The sequence below is a fragment of the Talpa occidentalis genome, unplaced genomic scaffold, assembly GCF_014898055.3.
Source record: "Talpa occidentalis isolate TD23 unplaced genomic scaffold, MPIMG_talOcc4v2.1 talOcc4.14, whole genome shotgun sequence".
NCBI lineage: Eukaryota > Metazoa > Chordata > Mammalia > Eulipotyphla > Talpidae > Talpa > Talpa occidentalis.
Window position 1 is genome coordinate 65,893,417 of NW_023601433.1, and position 27,964 is coordinate 65,921,380.

Here is a 27,964-nt window from a genome sequence, read left to right on the forward strand (position 1 = left end):
AAATTAAAAAGGTAATGCAAAGTGTTGCCAAGAATATAGAAAAACCACCAAATCGTCTGTACTCTCCAAAGGGGGGTGTAAGTTGGGCAAACAATTTTGGAAAATCACTCAGCTCTAGGAAGCAAAATAGATGCTACATATATCCTATTGCACAGTTATTTTCCTCCTTTCTATATATTCTAGCAAAATACTTGCTTATCTTCCAAATCAAAGAAGTAGGATTGGCATTGGAAAAAGCTTCCAAATCAGTAACTATGGGCATGGATGTGTATGGTCTGTTGAGCAAGTAATAACTTAAAATTTACCCAACAAAATAATGGAAAGTGTGTGCAGGACTTGCGTGGGGATAAAAGCCTCAGTAGCCACCCAGTTGATTGCCAAACAGCTAAACACACTTACTAGTGACAGAGCTATAAAAGGATTGTTCTTTTGGATCATTGAACATAGAGATATCAGTTCAAAGTGACTATGTAAGCAGCACTGTTTACAATAGCTAAGCTTTGGAAACAACCCAAATGCCCAAAAGTAGATGACTGGATCAAGAAGATGTGGTACATATATACCATGGAATATTACTCAGCATTCAAAAAAGATAAACACATGCAATTTGCAGCAACATGGATGGCGCTGGAAGGGATCATGCTCAGCGAAATAAGCCAAAAAGAAAAAGAAAAATACCGGATGGTCTCACTCATAGCAGGAATCTAGAAAACTTAAATAAGGGACCAGGAAAATGAATATAAGAAAGTGAAAATCAAAATCAACAAAAAACTATGAACCAGAGACACTTTTTGGGGGGTGGGGGGCGGGAGGGGAAGGATTGTGGTCAGAATGGGGCGTTTGCAATTGTATGGGGGAATATAAAAATAAAATTAAGATTAAAAACAAAACAAAACAAAAAAAAAAACCAAAGTGACTATGTACATGTGTGTGTTTAGACATGTAAATATACATATAATACATTTTGTATCATATCCTATAAATATGTGATGTAGTGGAAATAACATTTTCATTCTTTCAACAAATGTTTACTGACTACCTATAATGTGCTTTGCACTGGGTTACAATAGCAAACACATAAATTAATCACTGCTCTAAGGACTAATTTATTTCAATGCAAAAAGATTCATCTTAGAAAAAGCATGGCAACTTTCTTATATTTGTTAGCCTATGATTAGTGCCATCACAAAGAACTTAAAGTCTTGGGGTAAACATAGATCTCTAAAAATAACTATGTGCTGATATGTTATCATTGTATCTGTGCTTAGGAGATAGATATTTTCAGCTAGATACCTAGTAACTACTTACATGGTATTATATAATAGATGAATAAAATACAAACACACTCATCTCCCCCAGGCCCACATATTGACATTTATTTGAAACATAAATGCCTTGGTTTAGAAGATTCTAAAGATAAAAAAGTAAAGATTACATTTTTCAACCAAGTCAATTTTTTAAGCGATTTTTTGTATTTCCCATGGAATTTTGGAGTAAGTTTTTTTGAAATTGGTATTAAGATTTTTTTTACCTTTGAATAAGCTCCAACTCCCCGCTGTGATGCCTGCCGTACTATAAAATTGTAACAAGTATCTATAGTGCCTTCCTAATGTTCAAGTTGGTTACTATGACAGAATAATTCCAAAGTAGGATAGTAGCTACACAGTTATGGTCATTTGACTTTACTTAGATGCATTTCTGAATACTGAAATTACTGCAGAATGAAGACTTGTCACATTTTATATGTTAAACATGATCAAAAGCTTCTTTTTAGAATTACACAGAGATGTCTCTTTATCCACTAATATAAGGAAAAATTTATATTTCAATTTCCAAAATTAATCAGTCATGATTTTCTATCAATTTACTCTTTAATTTTTTTTTTTTTTTTTATAATTTCCTCCCTTCTTGTAGTCAACATCTTAAGCCAGGTCTTCATCACATAGCAACCTTGGGACTGGCTTCCCACATGGTCCATAATCCAGCCCCTTTGGTTTATTAACATTTGCATTTCCCTTAATATATATTCCTTTACACTTTCATGGTTTTATACATGGTCCTTTAAGATGATAATTCATTTTGAGTGGAAAAAATTCCTCTTTCTTTTCAAAACCAATTCAGTATTACTACTTCTATAAAATATTCCATCCAAAAGGAGTGACCTTTACATTTTGCCTCAAGATTCAATTGTAGACTAGTGTTGTACTGCTATCTTCTCCAATAGACTCAATTCTTGAAGTTAAGTATCTTCCCTATACAAGGGCTTAGGGCCAGATATGATGAATGTTTACTGAAAAGATCAATGGACTAAATACAATACTGTTATTAGGAAAGAAAAAAAAATTGACGAGAATACCTAAACTACATATTTTAGTAACTGGGCATTAATTTTACTACCCTGTATTAAATGGAAAGATAAAATTTATCTTGATAAAGCAATCATATATTTGTTTCTGTGGTATCTATTTGTAGACTCACTGTTCCTTCCATGAAATGTGAAGAGAGGAATAAATTTTCTCTTAAAATGATCCATATATTCAACTCATGCCCACTGGTGAATCATGGTTTGAATTGCAAGTCATTTAATCAACTAGAAAGGGAGTGTATCTTTTTTAAAACCCCATTATTGTCTCTTAGAGTCTTCTCCCTTTGCCTAGATCAGATCTTTGCTCTCTGTACTGGATGGCAACGTTGTAAAATAAAAGAATACATTTCCATGCAGGAATTTTCAGAGATGGAGATATAAACAACAAATATACTGCAAAGGAGGTGGTGAGATCACTAGGGGCTCATGACATATCTCTTATAAGAGACTATAAAATGTGCAGGGCTGTGAAATCCTCTTCACTGTTTTCGTTTTCTAGAAGCACGATAAATGTATACATTTTCTTTTCTTTGAGTTTCATTCATTTTGATTTTGTTCATATGACTAACCTGTGTATCCTCTGTTATAATTCAGAATAACTCTAGCTATTGGTCTATTATGAGTTAGCAAAAGGAAAGATAAATCTTACCAAGGATGCATGAAATACAGAGGCTGAACTAATGGGAAAGATCTTGCTCTATTGTCAACTGTCTCAAGAGTTCCCTTTGCAAATCTATCAAAACAATATTCCTTTGTTATTGTTTCCTGTCACTATAGATATTGTGCATGTATATTCATGCATGTGTGTGTGTGTTTATGTGTGTTTTAAAACTTGTATTTATTATACACTATGTTCCATCAACTTTGCTGATGAGAACTAGGATTTGTACAAAGTATGTCTCTGACATACATTGGTTCTAGGTATTGACAGCCTAATTGCTGGCTGTTGGAGATATGTAAAGAAACTCACTAATGAAAAATAGGAACAAACAAGTAATGCCTAATTCACATGGGGTAATTGTAGGACAAAACAATCTAAAAGAGAGTGCTTTTAATTCTTGATTAAAGGCCATAATGAAATAAGTACAAGGCTCTACAGTGAAGTCTTATTGTGTCCCTGGATAATTCCTCCAGGGTAGGGTATGTTTAAAAGTTTTGCACACTGAAGAATATAAGAATGAAGTACATTTTATTATTAAAATTTGGCCAATTGCTGCTCTAGATAATACATCTTTTATAATCCACTCAAATTATTATGGTTAAAATACCATTTATGTTTTCTCACTGTCAGTGCTGGCTTGCCAGCAGTCCACAAAGAATGTCTTTGTAATTCATCATCTCTCTTTCATCATATCAGTCTTCAAGGGTAGACTGTTAATGTATTTTTTTTCTTTGACCAAGACACGGTTAAAACCCTCAACTTGAAAGACATGTTGAAAGTTTGGCTTAAGTACAGGGATTTCAAAGACCAGAGCCAAACTTAGAGAGCTGTGCCAAGAAGAAGGATAGAAGAAGCATCTGACTGGACCCATCTGTAGCAAATTGTTTTTGATGATACAACAACAACAACAAAATAATTACAGCACAACAAAGAACAGTGAATGAGCCCAGCAGAGAACAGAGTTCTTAGGAAGACTGAGCAAAAGAGCAAAAGAGCAAAAGACTAGAGCAAAAGAAAAATAAATAAATAGATGGACCAAACCAGCATTTTTTCCAGGAAGAAATTTTGAAAAGGAAAATTCATTTATTTAACCTTTAAAGATGTCTCCCTGCTTCTATGTGGGGTCTGTCCAATTTATATTCTTTCCTAACTTATGTTGGCACTAATCATCTTTAGTAAAAATGACTACAAAGCTCTGAGATGGAGTGCCGCTTTGCAGGACGTTTGCAATTTTGTGACAAATAAAATACCCTTATGCTAGAACACAGTAATCAATGAATGATAAATGAATTTCAAGCTAAACAATAATAAAAGTATTAGCAAGATAAATATCTTTTGGATGTTAAAAATATCATGTGCTGAAAACAAACCTACCAACACAGTCTAAAACCAGAAGGGCTGCAATATCTGGAGAAATCATGAAATAAAAACCTGAAGGCTTAGAGTCAACATGCTAGAGAGAATCTAAGAATGACAAAGATAATTATTAGCCCATAATATTTGTGCACAGAGTGGTAATTACCTTCTGACTCCAGACATACAGATTTAGAATGGAATTTAACAGATGAGAATTGCATTTTTAAACCTAATGATGAGATGTAGCATACTCTGGATCTATGGTTTATTGAGACAATCTGATATAATTACTACATTATATAATCTTCTAAGCCAGGCTTCAATTTCTGTCTAGATTCTTTCCTGAAGTTTATTCATTTGAACTTTCATTTTCCCTCCCACATGGGAAGTTTATGAAACCTCACTAATTGCACTGGAAATTTGTATGAGAAATACAAAACATGGAATATTTTCATTCTTCACTCTCATCCTTCAACTATGCCCCAAAGAAATGCGGGTTAGGTCTGCACTGTCTTTATGTCCCCCTTTATTTATTTATTTAAAAAAAAAAGATTTATTTATTTATTTATATAAGCACTGGGTACAGTCAGAAGCACGGGAGGGTGAGAAAATTCACCAGAGCCAGAGCGGTGATCAGAACAGGCAGACTGACGAAACACACTGCTGAGGGGAGCAGCGGGCATGGCAGGAGAGGACTGCTGCGCCATGTGGGACACTCTCTGGAAGCTGGGGATCAAACCAGTGCTGCAGAGGCTGCGGGTGGCTTTGCAGCCCAGCGCTCAACCACTGCGCCACCAGGGGAGGCCCATTATGTCCCACTTTAAGGCAATTCTGTCAATCAGAATCTACTCTCATGTGTAGTACCCTAACTAGTCTTATCCTAAACAATAGGGCCCTAGTGATCTCTGCCAGTGAGTTTCACTGTGTCCTCGTGGCTGTCTGGGTTATGCTGTCAGGTTGAAAAATTCCCAGTGGAAGAAAAGACTGAGAGTCAACTGAAAAACACGTGCTCATTCCAACTGAAGAAGTTTTGTGAAGTTTAGTAATTGCTATAAAAGGTTCAGCTAAATTTGATGTAGAAGATTTTTAATGTTGCTGTTTAATTTGTTCCAACAAGACATAAATCTAGGAATTGTACACTCTCTCCACTCCGTATCCTACTTACTAAGTTTTACTTTAAATCTGTTTTTTGGGGACAGAACTTTATTATTGCTGCATGAACAAATGTATTTTTTTTTAAGATTTATTTTTTCCTGCGTAGAAGAACCAGGGTACAGACCAGATGCGCAGGAGGGTGAGAGGATTCACCATAGACAGAGCAGGGAACAGAACAGGCAGACTGACTGACTGAAATACACTGCTGAGGGGAGCAGCGGGTGAGACAGGAGAAGTCTGCCATGCCATGCGGGATTCTCTCTGGCCAGCCGGGATTGAACCGGTGCTACAGAGGCTACGAACATCTTCACAGTGCTGCACTCAACTGCCTGCGCCACCAGGGAAGACCCATGTATGAACAAACATAGTAATTACTTCTGTTATCTTTTGAGTAGTTTCTTTTAATTAAGATGCCTAAGATTTAGAAAAATAAGCTTTAAAGTTAATATAGTAAAAAAATGATCCCCAAGAAATCAATATCCTATAATGAAGTACTCTATGCAAAAGTTGATGCCAAGGGTTAAATTAATTTATTTTGCCATGTGTCATCCTGCCTGCAGGAAAAGTAGTATAGGTGACACTTTGAATATCCATGGAAGAATGTCAAAATATTGAGGAACCTCAATGGCAGGTCACCATGTGTGTAGAGATAGAGACAACTAACCTACTGCCAAGGATGAAGAGAAATGAAGTCAAGGGACTGAGATCCTGGGAGGAAGCCTATGTGTTCCTTCCCCATATGATGCCCAGATCCTAGCAGGTAACAAACTGGAAAGATCCTTCTATAACTGGCAGCTACATGTCACCCTGAAGCTTTCCTTCTGCTGTTCATGAAGGCCACGATGCAGCAGGGAATCTGATTTCAATCAGCATAAGGACAACCATCCTAACAATGAACACAGAGTGACATAGGGAGAGGCTGGCAAATATGACAAGAATGGAGTGAGATCATTATTTCATATGGATCATTTGTGTTGGACATTAATCTAATAGGGGTGACACAAATGAAACCAATCGAGCAACAGATTGATGTAATACGTGCAGTCTAAAATAAAACAAGAAAAGAAAAATATACATGATTTGTTTAGGATATATATTTATTTAAATTAATTGAGCCAAGAGTTTGGAAATTCAGCTCATATTTCTGTAATTATGCCAATAGATTTTTAATGTAATCTTAACTAATTTCAACTCAATATTGAATATAAGACATTACTAACCATTGTACACAGAAACATATGTTATCATGAGATCTGTTTCTCTACATGGGATTTTTTTTAATTATGCTAAAGTCACTCTCAATGCTACATTAATAATATTATAGAATGGTGATTGTTGTATTTGTGAAAAAAACAATTCACCGTAACATGCTTTTGTATTCAGAAATTCCTCCAAACGTGTCTGGTGTTAAGTAATACCATTTGATTTAAAAATCACATTAGTTTTTGCTCTCTAATTTCTGAAATGGCCTTTGTCCAAAAATGATAAAATTCTGAGTTGAGAATGTTGGCAGCAAAACCAGCAAACAGATTAACATCAGATACCAGAGAATTCTGGGCTGCTAGCTTACAAAAGGGTGGCTTTTTATAATTAAATGATAGGGAAATAAAAAGGAAATGCAACAAAGGAAAAGAGCACAGGATTAGAATAGGAAGACCACGTCCCAAAAATCATGCTAATAATAAATATAAATTATTTTTGGATTGATTGAGGGTCCCATTTTATTCTCTATATTTTTATCGGCCAGAGTGACTTTTAAGGAAGGTGGTAACCTGAACTTAAACAGTTATTAAAAGAATATGAAGTGATCCAAGGCTTTTTATTAATCTGTAAAATTCAAGGCTTTAAAACGTCTTTTCTTTTTCTTAGTATTAATAATTTTGGCTATTTATCTTGATTTCACCTCAGTTTGGTTTTCACTTTTATTCATTATTTCTTCCTTCTTCCCTTCCTTCATCATTACTGATTCAGCCATGCATTAAAAGACAATGACTTTTGGTCACTCTCAAGAAATAGTAGCATTGAATAAGTTACGGTAGAGCTATGTATGTATATATGCACAGTATGGTAGTAAATATATATTCATACATGATATGGTACATATGTGTATATATGTGCATGTATATGTATATATACCTATTCAGTGTTTTGTTGACCTGGAGAAAGCCTAGGGAAATGAAGTGCTGGTGATTAGGAGGTGAGTGGATGGTCTCTAGAAGTTTTACCTAATTTTTACTGCATGTTCCATGTTTGATTAATTTCATTAAAGGCATACCTTCTTTATGAGGCACAAATATTTGTTTACCTGACTTCCTTTTCTTCCCCAACATAGACAACTTTCTCAATACCTACCTGTGTGTGTATACATATATATTTAAATATATATATAATATATATATATTGAATATTCTAACTTATTTTAAATATTTATTTAAATATATTTAAATTTATTTATTTGAATGTATTTTAAACTGGAGCCTGACAAGTATTCCATTGGAAGAAGAATGTGCCTATTAGTGTATTGTAAGGATGAAGGGGTGGAGCAAAGGTAAACAGTCCTGTGCCTTTTCTATTTATTGTATGAAAAGGGATTCCGTACATTCTTTTGAAATTGTTAGAACTAGAGAGGAAAGAAAGAATAAATCTGTCTAGATATTTGTCTCTACATCTTTAGGACAAATAGATTTAAGTGGAGACCTCTGTGCTTCATGGCATTGGGGAGTAAGATGATATTGTTGGATCTCTATCCTTAGAGCCTTTTTAAGTGGCAAAGCTATTAGCTCATTCATTAGTGTCTCTTGCCTGCCAAGTCATAGGACACTATACTAACCGTATCCTTAAAAAAAATGAAGATCTATGTTTATATATATGTGTGTGTGTGTGTGTTTGCTCTCCCAAAATGTCTCACTTAACAGAAGATAGATTAAAAATGATACTGTCTAAATAATTATGAGCTATATATTTTGAGTTGTACTGCTTTTTTGTAGGTATTTCCTGTTCCTTAAATTACATGGTACTGTCCTTCCATCTAACTGGCATGGAAGACAATACTAGTGGGTCATAACATTTTTCCTGTTAAGCCTACATGCAGTTTCAGTTTTTGATAAATGAAAGGAAACTTTGGCATCTAAAATCTATGGTTTGAACTTTATATTCATATTCTTTTAAATATGTTTTTCAAGCATTTCTACTGACCTATCTCTTTGCAATTACATACACACATGTGGTGTGTGAATATTGCAGCTCTTTCACAAATGAATGTGGAGTGTCTACAGCTGACATCTAGGTCAGTATGTTAGAATTTGCCTAATTTTTATCATATAGGTTTTCTCTTACACAGTTGTCGCATTCAGTTTCATTTTGTTATAATCTAGTACCTCCATCTTTAATCCTTGGAACAAAGACATGAATAAATATATGCAATAAATATTACTTCCATATAGTCTTCTTGTCCTTCGTAAGCTTTTACAATTTTATTGTTGAGTATTTCATTCACTACTCATGGGCATTTTGGTCTCAATTCTGTGGCCGGAGGTCTTAAGCATATGCGTGACTCTTTATGATATTAAACCTTAATGAGCATGACTCTTGTTTTTTATATACATAATAAATTGAAAGGCTCAACCAAATCAAACTTTCATTTTTAGTTCTTACTCTGGTGTTTCAGCAGTTAAAATGTCCAAATGATAAATTATAGAGTGAGTTTTGTTATTGCATCTTTAAAGAGAATTATTTAGCAGGGGCTTACCTGCTTCTTGTGGACAGCCTCTTCTTAGCAAGCTCTCTGATGCAAGGTAGTGGGTGGCAGCATGAACATTAAATTCAGAAACATCTGGGTTTTGCTCTGTTCTTATATTTCTTACCATGTACCACTACCTTCAAGTTTCCAGCTTTTGAATTTATACAATAGATTACTAATAGTTACTTCTCTGGGTTGTTATTAGCATTATATACTCTTTATCTAAGACTCTTGTATAATTATAGCTATAAATTTATTTAGCATGTTCTATATAGGACATATTATACTAGGCATTTTTGATAGAAAACAGAGGAACAAGACATGGAATAGTCGGTGAAGGGATTCATCTTAATAAGATAAATGTTACACACACACACACACACACACACACACACACTCAGACCAAATATTAAATTGCATGCAATAATTCCTGAACTAGCAGCATCTGGTGCTGTAAATTTTTTTTTTTCATGATTTTTTCCAGAATTCTTTTTTTTTTGTTATTATTTTAAAGATTTATTTATTTTTATTTTATTTTTTTTAAATAATAAATTTTATTGTTATATTCCCCATACAATTGCAGCCCCCCATTCTGACCCCAATCCCTCCTCCGCCCCCCCCCCCTAAAAGTGTCTCTGGTTCGTAGTTTTTTGTTGATTTTGATTTTCACTTTCTTAAAGTTATTCATTTTCCTGGTCCCTTATTTAAGTTTTCTAGATTCCTGTTATGAGTGAGACCATCCGGCATTTTTCTTTTTCTTTTTGGCTTATTTCGCTGAGCATGATCCCTTCCAGCGCCATCCATGTTGCTGCAAATTGCATATGTTTATCTTTTTTGAATGCTGAGTAATATTCCATGGTATATATGTACCACATCTTCTTGATCCAGTCATCTATTTTTGGGCATTTGGGTTGTTTCCAAAGCTTAGCTATTGTAAACAGTGCTGCTGTAAACATAGGGGTGCAGGTGCTCTTTGGAATTGATGTTTCTGTGTCTTTTGGGTAAATACCTAGGAGTGGAATTGCTGGATCACATGGAAGTTCTATGTTTAGTAGGTCCAGAAATCTCCACACAGCTTTCCATAGTGGTTGGACCAGTTTACACTCCCACCAACAGTGCAGAAGAGTTCCTTTTCTCCACACCCTCGCCAACATTTGTTGTTGCTAGTTTTTTTAATATGTGCCATTCTCACTGGTATAAGATGGTATCTCATGGTAGTTTTGATTTGCATTTCCCTGATGACAAGTGATGTTGAACATTTTTTCATATGCCTGTTGGCCATTTGCATTTCCTCTTCAGAGAAGTTTCTTTTTAGCTCTTCTGCCCATTTTTTGACCGGATTATTTTCTTTGTTGTTGTTGAGTCTCATCAGCTCTTTGCAGATTTTTGTGATCAGTCCTTTATCATTAGTGTTGGGTGCAAAAATGTTCTCCCAGTTGGTGGGGTTTCTCTTTGTTTTTGTTATTGTCTCTTTTGCTGTGCAGAAGCTCTTTAATTTGATGTAGTCCCAGCTGTTTATCTTTGCCTTCACTATTACTGCTTTGGGTGATGTGTCTGTAAAGATGTCTTTGATGTGCAAATCACGTAGTGTTTCGCCTATATTTCCTTCTATATATTTTATGGTTTCAGGTCTTATGTCTAGTTCTTTAATCCATTTTGAGTTGATTTTTGTGTATGGTGTGAGATAGTGGTCAAGCTTCATTCTTTTGCATGTAGCGACCCAGTTTTCCCAGCACCATTTATTGAACAAACTTTCTTTGCTCCAATGCATAGTCTTTGCTCCTTTGTCAAAGATTAGTTGACTATAAATCTGTGGGTTTATTTCTGGATTTTCTATTCGATTCCATTGGTCTGTATGTCTGTTCTTGTTCCAATACCATGCAGTTTTGATGATTATGGCTTTGTAGTATAGTTTGAAGTCTGGGAGTGTGATGCCTCCATTCCCTTCTTTTTTTTTCAGGAGAGCTTTGGCTATTCGGGGTTTTTTGTGATTCCATATGAATTTCATCAATAATTGTTCTATTTCTTTGAAGAATGACATTGAAATTTTGATTGGAATAGCACTGAATCTGTATATTGCTTTTGGGAGGATGGCCATTTTAATAATGTTTATTCTTCCAATCCATGAGCAGGGGATGTCTTTCCATTTCTTTGTGTCTTCTTCTATTTCTTTTAACAGTGTTTTATAGTTTTCTTTGTATAGGTCCTTTACCTCTTTTGTTAGATTTATTCCCAAATATTTGATTTTTTTTGTTTCAATAACAAAAGGGAGTTTTTTTGATTTCTTCTTCAGATTTATTGTTTGTGTATAGGAAGGCTACTGACTTTTGCGTGTTGATTTGTATCCTGCCACTTTACTGAACTGACTGATGAGTTGAATTAGTTTTTCTGTGAGTTTTGGGGTTCTCTATGTATAATATCATATCATCTGCAAATAGTGATAGTTTGACTTCTTCTTTTCCTATTTGGATTCCTTGGATGTCTTTCTCTTGTCTTATTGCTCTGGCTAGGACTTCCAGTATTATATTGAAAAGCAGTGGTGAGAGTGGGCATCCTTGTCTTGTTCCAGATCTTAATGGAATTGCTTTCAGCTTTTCACCATTGAGAATGATACTGGCTGTTGGCTTGTCATAGATGGCCTTTATGATGTTGAGGTATGTTCCTTGTATCCCAAGAATTTCAAGGGCTTTTATCATGAATGGGTGTTGCACTTTGTCGAAAGCTTTCTCAGCATCTATTGATATTATCATATGGTTTTTATATTTCTTTTTGTTGATGTGTTGGATAACGTTGATTGATTTTCGGATGTTAAACCATCCTTGTGTCCCTGGAATGAATCCTACTTGGTCGTGGTGAATTATCTTATGGATACATTGTTGGATTCTGATAGCTAAAATTTTATTGAGGATTTTTGCATCAGTGTTCATTAGGGAGATTGGCCTGTAGTTTTCGTTTTTTGTGTTGTCCTTGTTTGGTTTTGGTATTAGTGTAATGTTGGCTTCATAGAACGTGTTTGGTATTGTCCCTTCCTTCTCAATTTTTTGGAAGAGTTTGTGAAGGATAGGCACTAATTCGTCTCTGAATGTTTGGTAGAATTCATTTGTAAATCCATCAGGTCCTGGGCTTTTGTTTTTGGGGAGGTTTTGCTTCTAATTGGTCTGTTTAGGTGTTCTATTTCTTCTTTATCTAGCTTTGGGTGATTGTAGAGTTGTAGGAATTTGTCCATCTCCTCTAGATTGTTAAACTTGTTTCCATATAACTCTTCATAGCAGTTACTGATTATTCTTTTGATTTCTGCTGTGTCCGTTGTGATTTCTCCTCTTTCCTTGATGATCCTGTTTATTTGTGCTTTCTCCCTTTTTTCCTTTGTGAGCCTGGCTAGGGGTTTGTCTATTTTATTGATTTTTTCAAAGAACCAGCTCTTGGTTTCATTGATCTTTTGGATTGTTTTTTTAGTTTCAATTTCATTTATTTCTGCTTTGGTTTTTATTATTTCTTTTCTTCTACTGGTTTGGGGTTTTTTTGTTGTTCTTTTTCTAGATCTTTGAGCTTCGAGATTAGGTTGTTTCTTTGAGTTCTTTCTTGTTTCTTGATGTGAGCTTCTATTGCTATATATTTTCCTCTTATTACTGCTTTTGCTGCATCCCATACATTTAGGATATTGGTGTCCTCCTTGTCGTTCAATTCAAAAAATTTTTTAATTTCTTCTTTGATCTCCTCATTAGTCCAGTGGTCTTCCAGTAGTGTGGTTTTTAATCTCCATGAGGTAGGAAAGTTCCTTGCCTTCTTTTTATGGTTTATTTCTAGTTTGATGCCTTCATTGTCAGAAAGATGGTTGATATGATTTCAATCTTGGTGTATCTGTTGATGTTTGTCTTGTGCCCCAGTATGTGATCGATCCTGGAGAATGATCCGTGTGCGCTTGAGAAAATGTGTACTCCGTTTTTTGGGGTTCAGTGTTCTATAGATGTCTGTTAAGCCCAATTGCTCTAGGTCCTTATTTAGAGCTTTGGTTTCTTTACTTATTTTTGTCTTGTTGATCTATCCATTGTTGATAGTGGTGTGTTGAAGTCTCCTACTACATATGTGTTTTCTCTGATGTCTGTTTTCAGAGAGGACAACAGTTGTCTGATATATTTTGGTGCTCCTTCGTTTGGTGAGTATATGTTAATGAGTGTTATTTCTTCTTGAAGTATTGTCCCTTGATCATAATGTAGTGACGTTGGGGTCTTTTTATCTTTTTTGAGTTTGAAATCTGTTTTATATGATATAAGTATAGCTGTTCCTGCTTTCTTTTTTGGTCCATTTGCTTCCTTTAACTTTGAGCCTATTTTTATCTTTTGTAGCTAAATGTGTTTCCTGGAGACAGCAAAAGGTTGGATTTTGTTTCTTAATCCAGGCTGCAACTCTGTGTCTTTTATTGAAGAGTTTAGTCCATTTACATTTAGAGTTAATATTGATATGTTAACATCTGTATTTGCCATTGTGTTTGTCTTTCCTTTGATTTATTATTATTCTTTTAATAACCCTTTTTTTTTGGCCTTCTTTCATTGTTATTCATCCCTCTGAGGTTCTGGCTTTAGGACTCCTTGTAGTATTTTTTGGAGTGGGGGTTTAGTTGTAATGAAATTCCGGAGTTTCTCTTTATCTGAGAAGGTCCATATTCTTTCTTCAAAGAGGAAGGAGAGCTTTGCGGGATAGAGTATTCTTGGTTGGCATCTGTTTTCTTGGAGTCTGTTGACTATGTCCTGTCTCTCTTGCCTGTAGTGTTTCTTCAGAGAAGTCTGATGTCAGCCTGATTGGCTTTCCTTGAATGTTATCTGTTTCTTCCCTGCCAGCTTCATTATTTTTCCTTGTCCTGGATTCTTGGGAGCTTTACTATTATGTGTCTTGCTGTATTTTTCCTTTCGTCGTGCAAGTTTGGTGTTCTTCTTGCTTCTTGTATATCAATTTTCAGCTCCTTCTTCACATTTGGGAAGTTCTCTTCAATTATCTCTTTTAAAATTTTCTCTGTTCCTACTTCTCTCTCCTCTCCTTCTGGTATTCTATAATTCTTATATTTCTTTCCTCATGGAGTCAGATAGTTCCCGTAGTCTTTTTCTTCTTCTTTCCTTCGTACTTCTCTTTCTTTTCTGTTTTGGTTCTTTTTATTTCTGTGTCTTAAGAGAACTTATTCGTTCTTCCATTTCATCTATTCTGCTTTCATTGCTTTTCCCAGAATTCTTTAGTTCTTCCATTAATTCTTTGATCTCCTGCATTTCTTTTACTTCCCTCTTTAGGGACTCAATTTCATTCTTCTGATCGTTGATTATTTTTCCCTTATCATTGTTTTCCTTTATGACTTCTGTCAGTTTTTTAATCACGGCAATTTTAAATTCTCTTTCTGAAGGCTCAGAAGTTCTTCCAAGTTACTGTCGTTGCAATCTGGGGGCTGGTTTTCTTTTTGTGGTGTGCTTTTTCCCTGGGAGTAGCTAGGTTGCGTGTGGTTCTCTCCTCCCTACTGTCTGTTTTCTAATTTGCCGTATGCGTTGGGACACTGTGTTGTTGGGACTGGCCGGCATCTTGGGTGAGCTTCTCTGCTCCTTCTGGTTCCTCCAGGAGTCATCTGTCAGTTTCAATGCAGTTTTTACTGGAGAAAGGTCCCTGTTCTAAATGCCGATGTGGGGACACACTCCCCTGTGCGCCTGGTCTGCCTGGCGGTGGGTTCCTGCTCCCCTCTGGGCTTGGACTGCAGGCCAGAGTGGGTCTGGCGTGGGCGAACTTCCCCCTCTCACCTGGCTCCTGAGGAAGCCTTCTGTAGGTAGTCTTTACTGAAGAAATGTCCCTGTTCTAAAATGGTGATGTGGGACACACTCCCTGCGCGTCCAGTCTCAGGCACACTCTCTGCGCGCCTGGTCTGCCCCGGCTGTGGTGCTCGCTCCCCCTGTGGGCTCAGACTACTGGTCGGAAGGGGCCTGGCGTGGGCTAACTCCCAGCTGGCACTAGCTCCTTCAGGAGCCTCTGCTGGTTTCAAGTCATTAGGTGGCGCCAGAGATCTCTCCTAGAGCCTTGGGGAGCTGATTATCCACCCGTGGACAGGGAACAGAGCGGGATGGTAGGGTACACCTCAACGGCTTTGGGGTGCTGTGTCTGCCTTGTGCCCCACTGTCGTGGGGAATGCACGCCCCTAATTTCGTGCCCCGAGTCTCAGTTCCAAAGCCCTCAGTTCCAGGACGCGGGCTGTAGCCCAGTTCAGTGGCGTGGGAATGGAGCCTTTTGAATCCCGCTCCCGTGCCTGGGCGCCTGGTTCCTGCTCACATGGTGAGGGCCTCCGCGCGTCTCCCCGCAAGCCTAGGTCGCAGGCGCGGGGACCTGGGCATTTGCGATCCGATCCGGATCCGCGTTTGCTTTTCAACTGCACTGCTTTTTCAACCGCTCTGCTTTTCCGCGCGATCCCGTTTCCGCTCAGTGCTGCTTTTCCGCGCAAGCTTACCGGGCGGCCCGGGGCTGTGTGCTGGTCCTGGCCTCCTCCTGGGCGGGGTCTCTCTTCAATGGCGCCTGGATCACCTCCGCGGCGAATCTTGCAGAATTCTCCTCAGCTCTGTTCACGGGTGTGGTGGCTGCATAGTTCCTTTCCACTCCAGTCCGCTTGCTGCGTCGTTTGTTCGTTTTGGTTTGTTTGTTTTCTCCTCTCTGCTGGTCGGAGAGTGCCGCCTCTGTGGGCGGGGGAGGGGAGCAGGGTTTGCGCTTCCTCCCTTCTGGTCTCTTTTATGGCCACTTTCTTCTTCGGGCAGTTTGCTGGCGTCACCCGTTTATCTTCCGTGTCCCGGTTCTCACTGGGACCTGCCGCTTTCCTCCCTATTAACTTTTTTTAATGGGAGATCTTACTCGCAGCGTCTCCTCGCCGCCATGTTGCTCCGCCCCCCTGTAAATTCTTTACTCTTCCTCTTAACCTGTCCGGAAGCTCTGTCCAGTGTCAACTGTTCCCAGAAATAGAAGGCTGGCCAATTTAAATTTAATACATGGATTGAAGAAGTGGGAAAATAAATGAAAACATGAATAAATCCATTTTTCATGTTGAAGTGCTAATCTTTAATTACTAAATCACAGTTTATCCTTCTTAAACCCAATCCTATATGAAATGATGGTTAAACTTACCTTTTGCTATTGACTTAATTCTCCTACAATTATTATGTCTTTTCATCTTTATGTTCATTGTGTAAGTTTGTAATTATTTTTTAACATATCTTTTATTTCATTAATATATTTTGAGGGTAAAAGTTAGAATATTTTATATATCCCTATTTCTTGTGAATCTAGTGATACATATTCAATCAAGAAAAATTTTCCATTCTCCTGTATATGCATAATGCATACTTTGCTGAATAGTAACACCTTTGTACCTTTGTATTTTTTGTGTAATACTAGAAAGAATTGACTTTTAGAGGGCTTCATATTGAGAATCTTAATGTCTACTGAAAATTTTTATTCTTGCTCTATAAAATGTGTATAACAGTTTCCCTTTGGAAAGAGAAATTGGTACAACAGGGTTAGCTTGAAACGTCCTAATCATTTGCACACATTTACTATCTCATACATATTTATTTATTTTATTTTTCATTATTTCCCCTTCTCAAGGAAGACAAGTGAGCTGAGTTAGAGCCAATAATTTTGTCATAAAATGCTCGTCAGTTTGCATCAAATGATTATCAACCCTCCTGAACAGCAGTGTGCCAAGGGACAGATAGAATCATTCATGACTGACATTTTGCTCTAGACCTTGCTGCCTCCTCTCATTATTCTTCCTGTCAGATGCTTCCTAAGGACTTCTCGTTTTTATTTTTTCCCATTGTTCTTCTACACACAACTATATGAATGTTTTTCTCCTTCAGAAACCAAATGTAGTGTGAAAGACAGTAGAAATCAGTCATCAGCTACTAAGTAGGAAATCACCTTGAATATCATAGATTGGGAATTTTAATTGGGTTAGTGAGCCTTTTCTACAAAAAGAATATTGTAAAGATCTTGCAGGAACTGTTCTGAATTTACCTGTTAGAACAATCAGCTCTGCAACCTGTTTTTATTATGGATAATTCTAACTCCATTTTGTATCACCTAAGAGTTAGAAAAGTTATGGAATATATATCAGGAAAATTACCTATATGAATGAGTAACTTATTGTTTACAGGACATAGCTTTTAGTTTTAAAATGTTTATAATGACAAGTTGTACAGTTTGATCCCACTGAAATTAGTTTTCAACTATATCAGAGAAAGAATCTAAAACCCAGTAGAAGTTTTGTAGGGAAGCTCTGAGCCAACTTTCAGTCAATATTAATAATCCATGCAACATCTAACTCAGTGATGTAAATTTAAAAATACATTCATTAATGAAACAAATGCTTATTTGGTATCTACACTAGTCCAAATTCTGTTTCAGGAATGGAAGAACCAAAGGTAAATAAGATGGAAAAAATATCCCTCATTCTCATGGACTTTAAGTGTAATAAGTGCTATGAAGGAGATGTACACAGACCTCTGAATCTGTGGTGGGGTAATCACCTAGTAACCTAGTAGAAGAATTCAAAGAAAGTTGCCATGAGGAATTGGTTATTCCATTAAAAGATGAGTGGGAACTAACTAAAATGAAATGGAGACCTATTAAAATACAACATTAAGACTGAATTGACTCGTTTAGGAATTTTACCTCCATGTGCCTTTACACATCCCACTTATAATATCCATGTCTTTATTTTTTTCATATACATTTAAAACTATATTAGAAAGTATTTTATTTCATTTATTTACTTATTATTTTATTGTCATGCCACTGTTTTACTATATGTTTCAGGAATATAGGTTTATGCCCCAATAAATGCATATACCACATCATATTTTTTTGCTGTTTTTTTCTTCCTTCCTGTTGTTACAAGCTGCCTTCCTTTATCATTTTCTTTCTATTTAAAGAAGATCCTCTACATATTTGTTTAATATAGGTCTACTTGGAGAAAATGTTATTAGATTTTCTTTATTTAAAAAGAAGTTTGGGAAGGAGGATCCTTGAGCCCTTGCATTCTGATGTGGGGGGAAGTCTATATCTCTCTACTCAGTCTTTGCTGTTGGGAGTAGGGTCAGACTGTTGTATTCCTGTGGTGTTTGATTACTGTAGAGCAGTTATTGTCTAAATATTGTCCTTCTTGCTAGACTTTCCCTTTCCTGGTCCTTTGGCTAAATAAAGCAGTCTGTGCCTGTTAGATTTCCAGGTTGCCAGATTCTCAAATCTATTTGTGGTTACTTGAATCCTGAGGCCCCATTGTAGTTTACCCTCTCTCCATTTTCCAGAACCCAGTTCTACTTAGGAGGAGGAACATGGAAAAGTCAGTCCATTTAATCTTCCCAGAATAAAAAACATTGTGTATTTATAAGTATGATGTTGATCAAGTACTAGAGCCATCAGACTGATAATAGAATGATTCAAATATGATAAAGGTAACAGTGGAGAAAAGAATTGTTGATCAATTGGTTTTGGAAAAAATGAGTAAGAATGTGGAACATTTTATATTTACCTCAAATATATGAAACTGAAATTCCAAGTGGCCATAATTTATTAATATATATCTACAATTTGATGTTGGTTTGTAATTTTATTTCTTGTTGCCTTCTTTACATGACCCAAAGGGAATAACTGGCATAAACTATGAAGATAAACATACTGGGCAAACAAATATGCAATCAATAAGATATGTTTTCTAAAGACAAGATATGCATAATAAATAAGAAATCAATCCCAAGTTGGGATAAGGGGTTAAGTTATAAAAGAGTGTTTCTTCAATTTCTATAATTTATCTATTTTGATTTAATGTCTGTTTTTTACTGTTATTAGTGTGGTTAATTACTTTTTATATGTTTGTTGCCTTTGCTTCTTGAATTTAATGTGTGCTGGAGTAGAAAAGAAATATTCTTGGCAGTGTCAAGGTCATGAGTTGGAAGTGAGACATTTTTCTCTCTATTTAAAGAATTGGAATCAGAATAATAAGTAAATAAATTAGTAATTAATGTGGAACAAAAATTGGGGGATTGATATTTAATCACTTATGAAAAAGTTGCTCTGTGTAACATTTTATGCATATGTATTAATTTTGAAATATTTAATATTCCATATAGAGTACTTTTATACAAACTTACTTTTATGACTATCTCCTACATTATATCATTACCTCCATAGATAGACTCTCTACTCTCCCCAGGTAGACCTGGGGTCTAACATGTGAGGTACTATGTGAGCATCAAATGGTGATGACATAAGGAATGACAAGATGGATAAGTCAACAAATAAGTGAATCTCCATTGCACATTTGGATGAATAATTTTGACAATTGTGATATAAGATTTGATATGTTTTTTTCCCACATAGAACAATAACATATATTAGAATGATATTCTACTATAACCCTTTATTAATTTCAAAATGGTTGATTTTCAAAATAATTTTCCATCATTTCCTTTCCTAGCACATAAATGACAATGACTATACTAGTCAAGACTCTTATTTATTAAAAGGCCGGTTGTAAGATTTAAGAAATGGTTCTCATTTTATTGATTATAGTGATCACACACCCTTCTTTGAGAATATTTGTTAAAAACCATTTGGGGGAAGGGCACAATTAATGAGTGGTTCTATAAACTACAGGAGGTTAATAGGAAAAATAAGCAGAGTGAATTAAATTTATAAATTAAAACAGACTTTCATCAATATGCATGCCTGTTATATTGCTAGGTGCCAGACAGACCCTTTCTACTTTAATCTTTAATTTAACTAATCATTCTTTTGATTCCAAATCATTAAGCCATCATTGGGAGTCAAAGACTGACCTTGAAAAAGGCCTCTCTTGTTTAGTCATCAGAAAGATATGAAGTTCTATTAATTAGGTGTGAATTTACCATTCCCTTCAATGCAGAAGTTACATGAGTCTCTGTGAGTGAAGATGTGTTGTTGTTTCAAAAAGGACATAAAAGATCTATCTTTATATGATTAGCTGTTTTGAAAGTTAATTTTAGAGTAATTGATAAGTAGCTCTACTTTCTCTTTGTAATAGAGGAAGAACTGCTTGATTGATCTCTTACTCTGTGAGCAGAACAAGGTGTCAGCCATATTTATTAATATTCATTTCCTGGAAGTATGAAACTATGAATGTGTAACTTCTTTGGATACTCTCTTCAAATATTCATCTTTATTTCTTTAGCCTGTATTAAAAAAATCTATAAATTATGTATTTCACAGTGATGTGCTGTAAATCTGGTGAAACATTTTGTTTGATTTTCTGGATGCCATTTCAGTGAATATTTTCCTCTATTGTACTGCCTTGATTACAAGCTTCAGAGACATAGTTTTTTTGTGAATTCATCATAAGACCACAATGTTGATCCTGAAGTATTAATTATTTTGGACTAATCATAAGCATAATGGTTTATGTAACATAGATATTTTCCATTTCTTTGGAAAAATGTATTTATTTCCTTTCATTGCTATATATTTATCATCATGATTTTTAAAACATCTAATTTTCAGGAGGGACCTGGTTTAGAATAGCAAAGAACAACATAAATTTTTTTTAAAGATTATTTATGCATACAAGAACCGGGGTACAGGTCAGAGGTCTGGGGGGAGGGTGGTGAAAGGATTCACCAGAGACAGAGTGGGGAACAACAGGCAGACTGACCAAAATACACTGTCAAGGGGAGCAGCAGGCAAGACAGGAGAGGTCTGCTATGCCATGTGGGTAGCTTCCTGGCTGGGAATTGAACTTGTGCTGCAGAGGCTGCAGATAGCTTCACAGTGCTGTGCTTTAACCTCTTGCGCCAGCAGGGAGGCCCCAGAGCAGCATAAATAATTTAAGTCTTGTGTTTAACTGGCTTATTATATTCTGTTTTATGGTGGTGTCATTTTTATTCAGTCATTACAATAATTCTGTGTGTCATGTGTGTTGTGTCATGATATACAGGATACATGATATACAGGAACTATTTGTACACTAGAATATTGTACTACCAGTGGACCATTCAGAGGAGATTTTTGCATAAGTCACTGAGAAAATTAATTTTTCTCTTTACAGTTGAAAAATTTGCTGTAGATATATAATTGATGTTTGCATAGTTCATGTTCATATAAAAGTCATATAGTTTTAGAAGTGTTTAAATATTCAAAGTAACACAATCATCTCCTAGTGAATTTTTGAAATCAAAGGGATCTTAGGAATGATCACATTTCCTCTATGTACAATTCTCCTCAGAATTCCTTTATCCAATAGAGGTAAATATTATATTCTATATCTACCTCCTTTCATACCATTTTTTCTCTGTAAGTTATTTCAACTTTTTGAAGGAGGGTTCATTTCAATAATAAAAGAATATAAATAGAAGTTAAGGGGTCAGCCAGAGTTGTAAACTTAGGGGTCCTGTAAATTGTTTAGATTCCATCAAATAAAGAGAATTCTGTGTACATGTAAGTAGAGTTGAATTTAACCTAGTAGAACACTTTTAAACAAGTTAATTGCTACTTCTTTTAGCTTTTAGACACTTGAATAGATTAATATGCCTCTGTTTTGATGAGTAAAAAATATCATAGATGTTATAAAAATTGCAATGTTTCTTATATCAGTTTTTACTGGTCAAATGCTTCTGTTCTGAATAATTTTATTTTTATTACATATTTAATTATTTTCCTAATCAAACTTCTCTACCTTTAGACAGAGAAAGGACTATTCAAAGTATGGCAAGAAAGTGAACAGAACTCTGGTGATCATTGGAAAAAGGCTGTCATCCTTCTAGGAAAGTTAAGAAATTTTGAAGTTATATTTCAAGGAATCAGAACACGGGATTTAGGAGGTGGAGCTGCAATTGATGATATTGAATTTAAAAACTGCATGACTGGTAAGTTTCTGGAAAACACTTTCATTTAGAAGCACATATATTATCTAGCCATTTCATCGTTGTTTAACCTTTATAAAATATTCTGCCATAATAACTTGTATGAGTACATAGAATTCAATTGAAAGAGATTTTATAATTGTTGAATTTATAGATACATGTTAGGTGATAAAATCACCTCCATTCTTCAGCTACACATGTAATTTCTCCCTTCCATCTATGCCATCTCTTTTCTAATATGTAAAAGTGTTCTCTGAATCTATTTTTCAATTTAAATTAAATAAAAAATAAACCCTTGAAAATAAGTTAGGAGGCTGGAAGCGAGTGGATAGATGTAAAGTAAATTCAACCAAGTATAATTCAACCAGCGCTTAAGTTGAAAGCTATTCTTGGGTGATGTAAAATGCTGCTCTAACAAATGAATAGAAACTTGCTGTCATTTTTCATGCTAAATATGAAGTATGACATACTAGAAATTTTTTACAAACTACACAGAAAATGTAAAAAACAATTATAAATACCTTTGTGCCACTTCATGATTTGCAAAGTTCTTTCTGATTTCCAAAATAGGGCTGTGATATATACTGCCAATGAAAGACATGCCTTCTCTAGTATACACCTTGTCGCTTAGAGGCAAACCCAGGGATGAACAGCTAAACCTGAATGCTGTTTAAGTTTTGTTTCTCTCCTATTAAAATATCATTTCATTTTCTTTCTGGCTTATTTCGCTGAGCATGATCCCTTCCAGCTCCATCCATGTTGCTGCAAATTGCATGTGTTTATCTTTTTTGAATGCTGAGTAATATTCCATGGTGTATATGTACCACCTCTTCTTGATCCAGTCATCTATTTTTGGGCATTTGGGCTGTTTCCAAAGCTTAGCTATTGTAAATAGTGATGCTATAAACATAGGAGTGCAGGTGCTCTTTGGAATTGATGTTTCTGTGCCCTTTGGGCAGGAATCTAGAAAACTTAAATAAGGGGCCAGGAAAAAGAATAAATATAAGAAAGAAAATATCAAAATCAACAAACAACTATGAACTAGAGACACTCTATGGGGAGTAGAGGGCTTGGGGTCAAAATAAGGGGTTTTAATTATATAGGGAATATAAAAATAAAATTTTAATAAAATAAAAAAATTATGAATCACACAAAAAATAAAGTATGATAAGAACTGAGTCTTTGGAGTTAAAAAAAATATTATTTCACTGAGACAATTAAAAAATGTGATTTCGGTACTGGTGATGTTACAACTCTACTCTTTTGATGAGGAGGACACTTCAAAGAATTCTGCTGATTAGTAAATCCTTTAGGGATTTGATTTTATACCTCATGTTCCCAGGGAAGCTGACTGGTACTCAGTACCCTGTATATGTTACTTGATCTCAGAATTCAATCACCTAGATAATGTAGGTCACAGATCTTCAGGTATCCATGCCAAGACCTGAACTTGGGGATGTTTTGGAAAAGACAAATGTACAACCGAAAATGTAATTCTGAAAATACAATCGTGAAATGTATCATAGAAGTGAGAATGTACTTCCTCAACTCTTTTCTAATAACTTTCCTAGTAACATACTAATTTTCTATTAGAGTTAGTTCTCAATCTGTAAGTTTTCTGAAACCTTAAAAAGTAAAGTTGTTCAAAAGTTTATCTAAGATTTTGGAAAGAAAGAAATTTTGTTAAACAAGAGATTTCTTTTTGCTCGTGGGGAGCAGAATGATTACTAGAAGGGTTGATTCAAGACAGAAGAAAGCAGAGTTACTATCCAACTTGCCAGCTTTCATGTAGAAGTTTTCATTTTTTCTTCCCCCCATTTTAAAGTTCTATAAGAATTTATATTTTGATAATACTGATTTTTTTAAGATTTATTTATTTATTTATTTATACAAGCACTGGGTACAGTCAGAAGTGTGGGAGGGTGAGAGAATTCACCAGAGCCAGAGCAGGGAATAGAACAGGCAGACTGACGAAATACACTGCTGAGGGGAGTAGCGGGCGCAGCAGGAGAGGTTTGTGCACCATGTGGGACCCTCGCCTGTGGCTAGGGATCAAACTGGCGCTGCAGAGGCTGCACCAGCACTCAACTACTGTGCCACCAGGGGAGGCCCCATAATATTGATTTTGTTTGACTCAATCTAATTCTCAGCTTACTGAGTAACACTAATAGTACTACACTATTTTTATTTTATTTTAATTTTTTTAAGATTTATTTATTTATTTATTTATTTATTTATTTATTTATTTATTTATTTATTTATGCAAGCACTGGGTATAGTCAGAAGCGCAAGAGGGTGAGAGAATTCACCAGAGTCAGAGCGGGGAGCAAAGCAGGCAGACTGATGAAGTACACTGCTGAGGGGAACAGCGTGTGGCAGGAGAGGTCTGTGTGCCAAGTGGGACCCTCACTTGGTGGCCAGGGATCGAACTGGCGCTGCAGAGGCTGCGGGCAGCTTCACAACCCAGTGCTCAACAGCTGCACCACTGGGGAGGCCCTACTACACTCTTTTTAGAGATATAGTTCTTTCAATATCATAAAGAGACAAAATAGGGTCATTTGTAATTGTATATCATCAATTGTGTGTTATCTTCAGTATATCATCATATTTATTACATTTTTCTAGAAAGTAAAAGAAAGCAAAAGAGTAGGCATCTTCTTTCATCTACCTAGGAATGTATTAAGAAGCATATCTCCTATTTTACAAGTTAGCATTCAGGAAGCAAGTAACTTATTCATAGAAAATAAGTGACAGATTATGAATTTTATATCCCCACTTTATAATTAAAATTGATTTTAAATGTTTTCTACAAAAATATTATAAAATGAAACAACCATTCGACAACACAAAGGAATAGGAAGTTGATAAACTGTATTGTATATTTCAAAGTTACTGAGAAAGCAAATCTTAAAAGTTCTCATCATGAGAATGAAAGAATTGTTCAATGGATATTAACTAGACTTGTGTTGATCATTTCACGTTATATCCAAATATTGAATCATTATATTATACACCTGAAACTAATGTAATAGTCAATTATATCTCAATTTTTAAGTTTAAATTTGTTAAATTATGGTAAGAAAAGTATCTCCAAATACTGGGGAAAATTGAAAAAATAAGCATTCCCAAAATGGAGCATGTGGGGAGAAAGAATATAGATCAGTGGGTAAAGCACATTCTTCTATGACTATCTGGTTCTGCTGTGTCAGTGGACTAATTTTTATTTCTGTGCCTTGTGACACAAGATATTGTTGTAGTGGGAAAAATCACAAAGTCATCAACCCAACCTTTGTGTTATATTGACATAATTTCCCATGGCAAGTAAAATTCATTGTAGTGTGGAAACTTGCATTAGCTACATGAAAATCAAGACAATAGAAAGAAACTAATATGTAGTGAACATTTAGCTGGTCCAAGGCCAAAGTAGAACTAGCATATAAATGATTCCCTTTAGGGAGGGAATGAAGATATTTAATACAGAATAGGTTCATGAAGGATTTGAGCAAAATGAGACACAAATTGTTTAGAAAGTTGTCTCAGAGAAGTAGGGAAATACAGCTTTAATTGTTGATTAAAAGGTCAGAAAATCTTAGCAATGGAAACTAAATGTGGCTTGAAGCTGGAAAATTAGCATTAACATTTTTTTTCTGAATTTCAAGCATGTACTAAAAACTTTGTATACAATATCTCATTTAACATTCTCACAATTTCATTATTTATACAGATATTTCAATATCTCCATTTGTCAGGTAAAAAATTTGAGCATCAGAAATACTAATTAACCAAATTATACAGTTGTAAATTTTTTTCTTTGTGACTAAACTATTTGTTAACAATTATATAACCCATCTAAATATTTATCATGAGTTCTGGTTCAGTAATCATCTTTATCCACACTAAATCTTTATTTACATTAAATTTTGAAGATTTCATTGAAATATCATATGCATATTAAATTTTATACATATTGTGATTGTAAGATAATTCTTAGAAAGGGTCAAAGATAATATGCTATGATTAATCTTGTATGTATTCACTCTATGCAGAAAAACATACCTTGATCATTATTTGACCCTGAATTTGCACATAAATTGAAAATCATGTAACAGTGTCCTACAGTAACCTTGCCACATAAATAATAGATTAGATGGGCTAATTAAAGTCTTAATCAGGTTGCTCAACAAATCAAAATCTCTTCTTTCTCATTAAAGCCCCTTAATAGTACCAAATCAGAAAAGTTCTAGTACCTTATATTTTAAGGAACACCATATATTTCTTTGAACATAGGCTTATTTTTCTTTGTTACACATCATTGATCATTGTTGTAGACTTTCTACTTCTGGTGTGCAGACAAGATCAATAATAAATGCAATTAACAGCTTCTGTCCTTTTTTTAGCACATGTACTGGAAATAAATTTTACCAACCTTAAATAGATCAAGGCCATTTTTGCTAAAGACTTTGGAATGAGTCAGAAAATGGAAGAAATAATTGTGTAAGCCTCACTGGGAAATACAGAGGTTCATGGACATTTGCTCCAGAGTTCAGTACCCATTAGACTTCTGTGCCCCATAAACCTGCCATTTTGATGTGCATTGATAAAACATTCAGTCTCAAATGATATAATCCTGTTGGCCTATCATTGATCAGCTATCTATCTTTAGATCAATCTGCCTTGTAGTTGTATCTTGAGATTCTGGGAAATGAGTATTAAAGGATTCTATTCTGTCCCTCTCTACTTGGCAAGGAATCTGTTGAGAAGTAAGAGCACATGCCTACTCAGAGCCACTGCTCCCAATTCTAGACACAGAAACTCAGATTTCTGTGATGATGCAGCACCAAGCTGCTTCAAAAGCCTTTGCAGGTGTTCTCCTCTCATTGGTAGACCTCACTGCTGGAATGCATACTCTGAGCATCAGGAGGAGCTAAGAGATGATGACTATAGAGATGAGCACGGGTTTGTACCTGCAGACAAGGGTGTCTGCTGCAGAACTCTGACCATTGAAGGGGAACTTAGGGCCTCCAAGGTGGCACAAGGTGTTATGTTGCAGCAATATGAAGCAAACCACAGACACTGCAGCATGAGTTTGATCCCTGGCCAGGAAGGTGGCCCACATGGCACAGCAGACCTCTCCTTTCTCACCCACTGCTCCCCTCAGCAGTGTATTTCAGTCAATCCACCTGTTCTGCTCCCCACTCTGTCTCTGGTGAATCCTCTTACCGCTCGCACCTCTGGCTCTTACCCCAGTTCTTGTATGCATAAATAAATAAATCTTAAAAAAAGAGGTGAACTTAAAGCCATAGCTGAACAGTCACCTTGAACCAGGAAACGTATTCACCTTGTGTTTACTTTGAACACCAGCCAAGGCTGCACATAATAGCCCAGATTTTATAAATCTTTAGCCATCTATGTTTTTTATCCTTATTATATGTTCTCACTCATTGAGCTTTTATGTTCATGACCCACTCTTGAGGAGTATTTATTTCAGTATTTGTATTTGTTTCACTTCAGAGTATTTGTTTCTACATTTCAATACTCACAAACTCTCCATCTCATTAGCCTAAGTACTTTGCTTAATAATTTTTATGTATTTTATAAGGAAAAATGTCAATGTTTTGATTTCTTTCCAGCTATTCCTACTCATTATTGATATGGGACCAAAGTCTTGGACTCTGTGTAACTCTTGACTCCACATCCTACTGGCAGCATATGTGCTGGAGTGGGAATGCCTGTGGTTTGAGACACTCCCAGAGAAAATTTTAATTCTGTAATGCCCCAAATGT

The 27,964-nt window shown here is 35.6% G+C and overlaps 1 protein-coding gene across 1 annotated transcript in view; it reads left to right on the forward strand.

Moving 5' to 3' along the window:
• MALRD1 (MAM and LDL receptor class A domain containing 1) overlaps positions 1-27,964 on the forward strand; it is a 385,105-nt gene that overhangs the window by 222,752 nt on the left and 134,389 nt on the right. Inside the window, exon 29 of the mRNA XM_054694679.1 lies at positions 22,001-22,184. Within this exon, the coding sequence (XP_054550654.1) occupies positions 22,001-22,184 (184 nt within the window). The remainder of the gene's footprint in view (positions 1-22,000; positions 22,185-27,964) is intronic.